This window comes from Phoenix dactylifera, chromosome 10 (assembly GCF_009389715.1).
Source record: "Phoenix dactylifera cultivar Barhee BC4 chromosome 10, palm_55x_up_171113_PBpolish2nd_filt_p, whole genome shotgun sequence".
NCBI lineage: Eukaryota > Viridiplantae > Streptophyta > Magnoliopsida > Arecales > Arecaceae > Phoenix > Phoenix dactylifera.
This window is the reverse complement of record NC_052401.1, coordinates 6,990,943-6,993,538: the sequence shown is the minus strand read 5'-3', so window position 1 is coordinate 6,993,538 and position 2,596 is coordinate 6,990,943. Positions and strand designations below refer to the sequence as shown.

At 52.7% G+C, this 2,596-nt stretch overlaps 1 protein-coding gene across 1 annotated transcript; it reads left to right on the top strand.

The window, feature by feature from the left end:
- The first annotated feature begins 931 nt into the window (after positions 1-931).
- LOC120112235 (spidroin-1-like) lies at positions 932-1,628 on the top strand. The gene is made up of 2 exons (XM_039131103.1): positions 932-1,549; positions 1,620-1,628. The coding sequence occupies exons 1-2, from the start codon at positions 932-934 to the stop codon at positions 1,626-1,628; spliced, it is 627 nt and encodes a 208-aa protein (XP_038987031.1).
- Positions 1,629-2,596: the final 968 nt, after the last annotated feature.

Here is a 2,596-nt window from a genome sequence, read left to right as displayed (position 1 = left end):
TTGGGCTGTAACAGGGGTTGGCGATTTAGGGGTCCTAGAATTTTGCACGAGCTCACGGATCTCTTGTTGGAATTCCTTGTATCCAGCCCGCATGGCAACGATCTGTTCTAAGAGAGACCTCAAAATGTCGGAATTCATGGTAGCTACAGGGGTTTTAGGTTGATTGAGATAGTACTCCATATCACTACAGGTTGGCATGCAATGATAACACTGGGTGAAGATGTGAAATGCAGTGTCACTAATGAAACCCTAATAAATATGATGCAAGATCAAATTTGATGCGGGACAACCTACTAATGCAATCTATTATGATTTCAGAGATCAGCAAGTTTTCACAAGAATAACTTAAAGTTTAAATGTTGCTGATTTTTTACTTCGGTTATTCAGAATTAAGGATTAAGATTATTCAATTTAAGAAATTAGATTGCAATCAAGTAGTACAGTTGTTCTGATCCTAAAGTAATCTGATCGAATAATGTTGAGAAACGTCCTGTTACTAGGGTGTGCTAATTTAATGTTAAGATTTAAAGGGTAATGGGATGGGTTCGGAAGTGAAAGGTTTAATGTTCTGAATTTTGACAACAATATAAATTTTCAAGAATATGGCTATCATGCAAGAGAACTAGAACATAATTAAATGAACAAGCCAGAAAAAGTAGAAACCTATCACCTGTCGTGAAGTAGTCGACCAAAATCGTGTGCTTGTGGACTGGGGCGACGATCAGGGGCACGAATGCAGCTGGTAGGCTCTTCCCGAATTTGACTTCAGCAATTTGCAGACTTGAATAATTCTAATTAGTAGGCCTATACTCAGCGGCTCTGAAAAGGAGTGGCGTGCTTGGCGACAGTGGTCCGATTGCGAAGAAAAGGGTGGTTTTCAGGCTAGGTCTGATGGGGAGGAATGGGCCGAATACTGTTTTGTGATGGCCTGATGACGGGGGGTGGGGTGGATTATGCTTATGGTGGTGGCGCGGACCTGAGACTTGTTGGCCCGAAGGTTGAGGAAGGGGCGGGCGAGTGTGAGGGTGTGGGGCCTGATGAAACCCCTGTGGAGTCGGCCCGTGGGAGTTTGAAGGGAAGAGGGGTTTTGATCGGAGAAGAAGGGAGGGGAAAGGGGAGCGGGGCGGGGGCGGCGGAAGTGGGGGAGGAGAGGGACAAAGGGAGCCGGACGCGGGTTGGGGCGAGAGCGGAAGCAGCGAGAAGCGGCGAGGCAGCGGAGCAGAGGCAGGGAGATGGATCTCGGCGCCGAGAAAGAGGCACAGAGGTGGGGCGGCTCGGTGGTTCGATGGCGGCGTGCTCGGAGGGCACGAAGAAGTGCTGCGGGCGGTCTGCTTGGGGAAGGCGGCGTTCGGAGGGAAAGCTTGGCGGAGGGCCCGGCGGAGGCGGCGCTAAAGCGGTGGAACGGCGACGGCGGTCGCGGCAAGGACGGGCGGAGCTGCGGACGGCCGCGGTGACGAAGGCGGACGAAGGCGGTGGCAAGGCGGCGAGGCGGGCGGCGACGGCGGACGAAGGCAGTGGCGAGGGTGCTCACGGTGAGGAAGATGAACAGGTACCCTTTTTTTTTTTCTTTTTTTTTCTTTTTTTTTTCTTTTTTTTTTTTACTTTTTTTTTTAACTCAGACCCGTTAGGATTCGGGTTAACGGGTTTGACCCGATCCGATACCCTTTACGGACCCGTCACGTGTGGGTCACGTGAAACTTTTTTTTTTTTTTGATTTGTTGGAGCCGGACTCGGGCTAGCGGGTAATGGGCTAATGGGTTTGGCTCTTACCCGTGAACGCCGGTCTTCTTCAACCTCCCGACGGATTCGGGAGGGCGTGCCGCGCTTCGCGGCGGCACTTGCGGGCGGAGCGGAGATCTTGGCCGCGGCTCTGCGGCGACGGGGGCGGCCGACCTCGGGTAGGCGGTCACAGGCGCGGACGGCGACCGGTCACGAGCTCCGGCTGGTGGCGGTGGCGGACTTTTGGCGACAGATGGCGGCGGTGGTGCAGAAGATGAGGCGGAGCGCGGCGGGCGACGGCGTCGACTGGGACGTCGGCGAAGGCGGTCGTGAAAGAGAGCGGCGGCACGAGCAGGTTGCACAAGAGCTCGGGTGACGTCTGGAGCTCGGGTGAGGTCTGGCGGTGGCGCAGGCGGAGGATGGAGGCAGTGCGGCTTGACGGTGGAAAGGGGTTTTCCTTTCTCCTCTGGTTTGAACCGAGAGAGAAAGAGAGAGATTCCTTTTTTTTTTTTTTTTTTTTGCTCTGATGAAAACACAGACCGAGAGAGAGGAAGGGTCGGATGCGGGTGGCTGTCGATCTGGGCCTTCACAGACTCGGCAGTGATCCTTTTTTTTTTTTTTTTTTTTTTGAACAGGCTGACAGAGGGAAGGCCCTGTTCTCCTTGAAGCACCGGAAGGCTGTTGTTGGATCGGGGCTTTGGCAGCAGGGGCAAAACCAGCCTTGCTCTGATACCAAGTTGATGCCGGACCAAATCTGGAGGAAGAAATTCAGCGGGATTTTAAACCAGAATAGAAGAAGAGGGAGAAAGAAAGAGGAGGAGGAGGAGAAGAGGGAGAAGAGAAGAAGAGAGAAAGAGATTAGGTGGGGAGAAAATTT

Coding starts and splice junctions, on each gene's coding strand:
- LOC120112235 (XM_039131103.1), top strand. CDS start 932: ATGACGGGGGGTGGGGTGGATTATGCTTATGGTGGTGGCGCGGACCTG.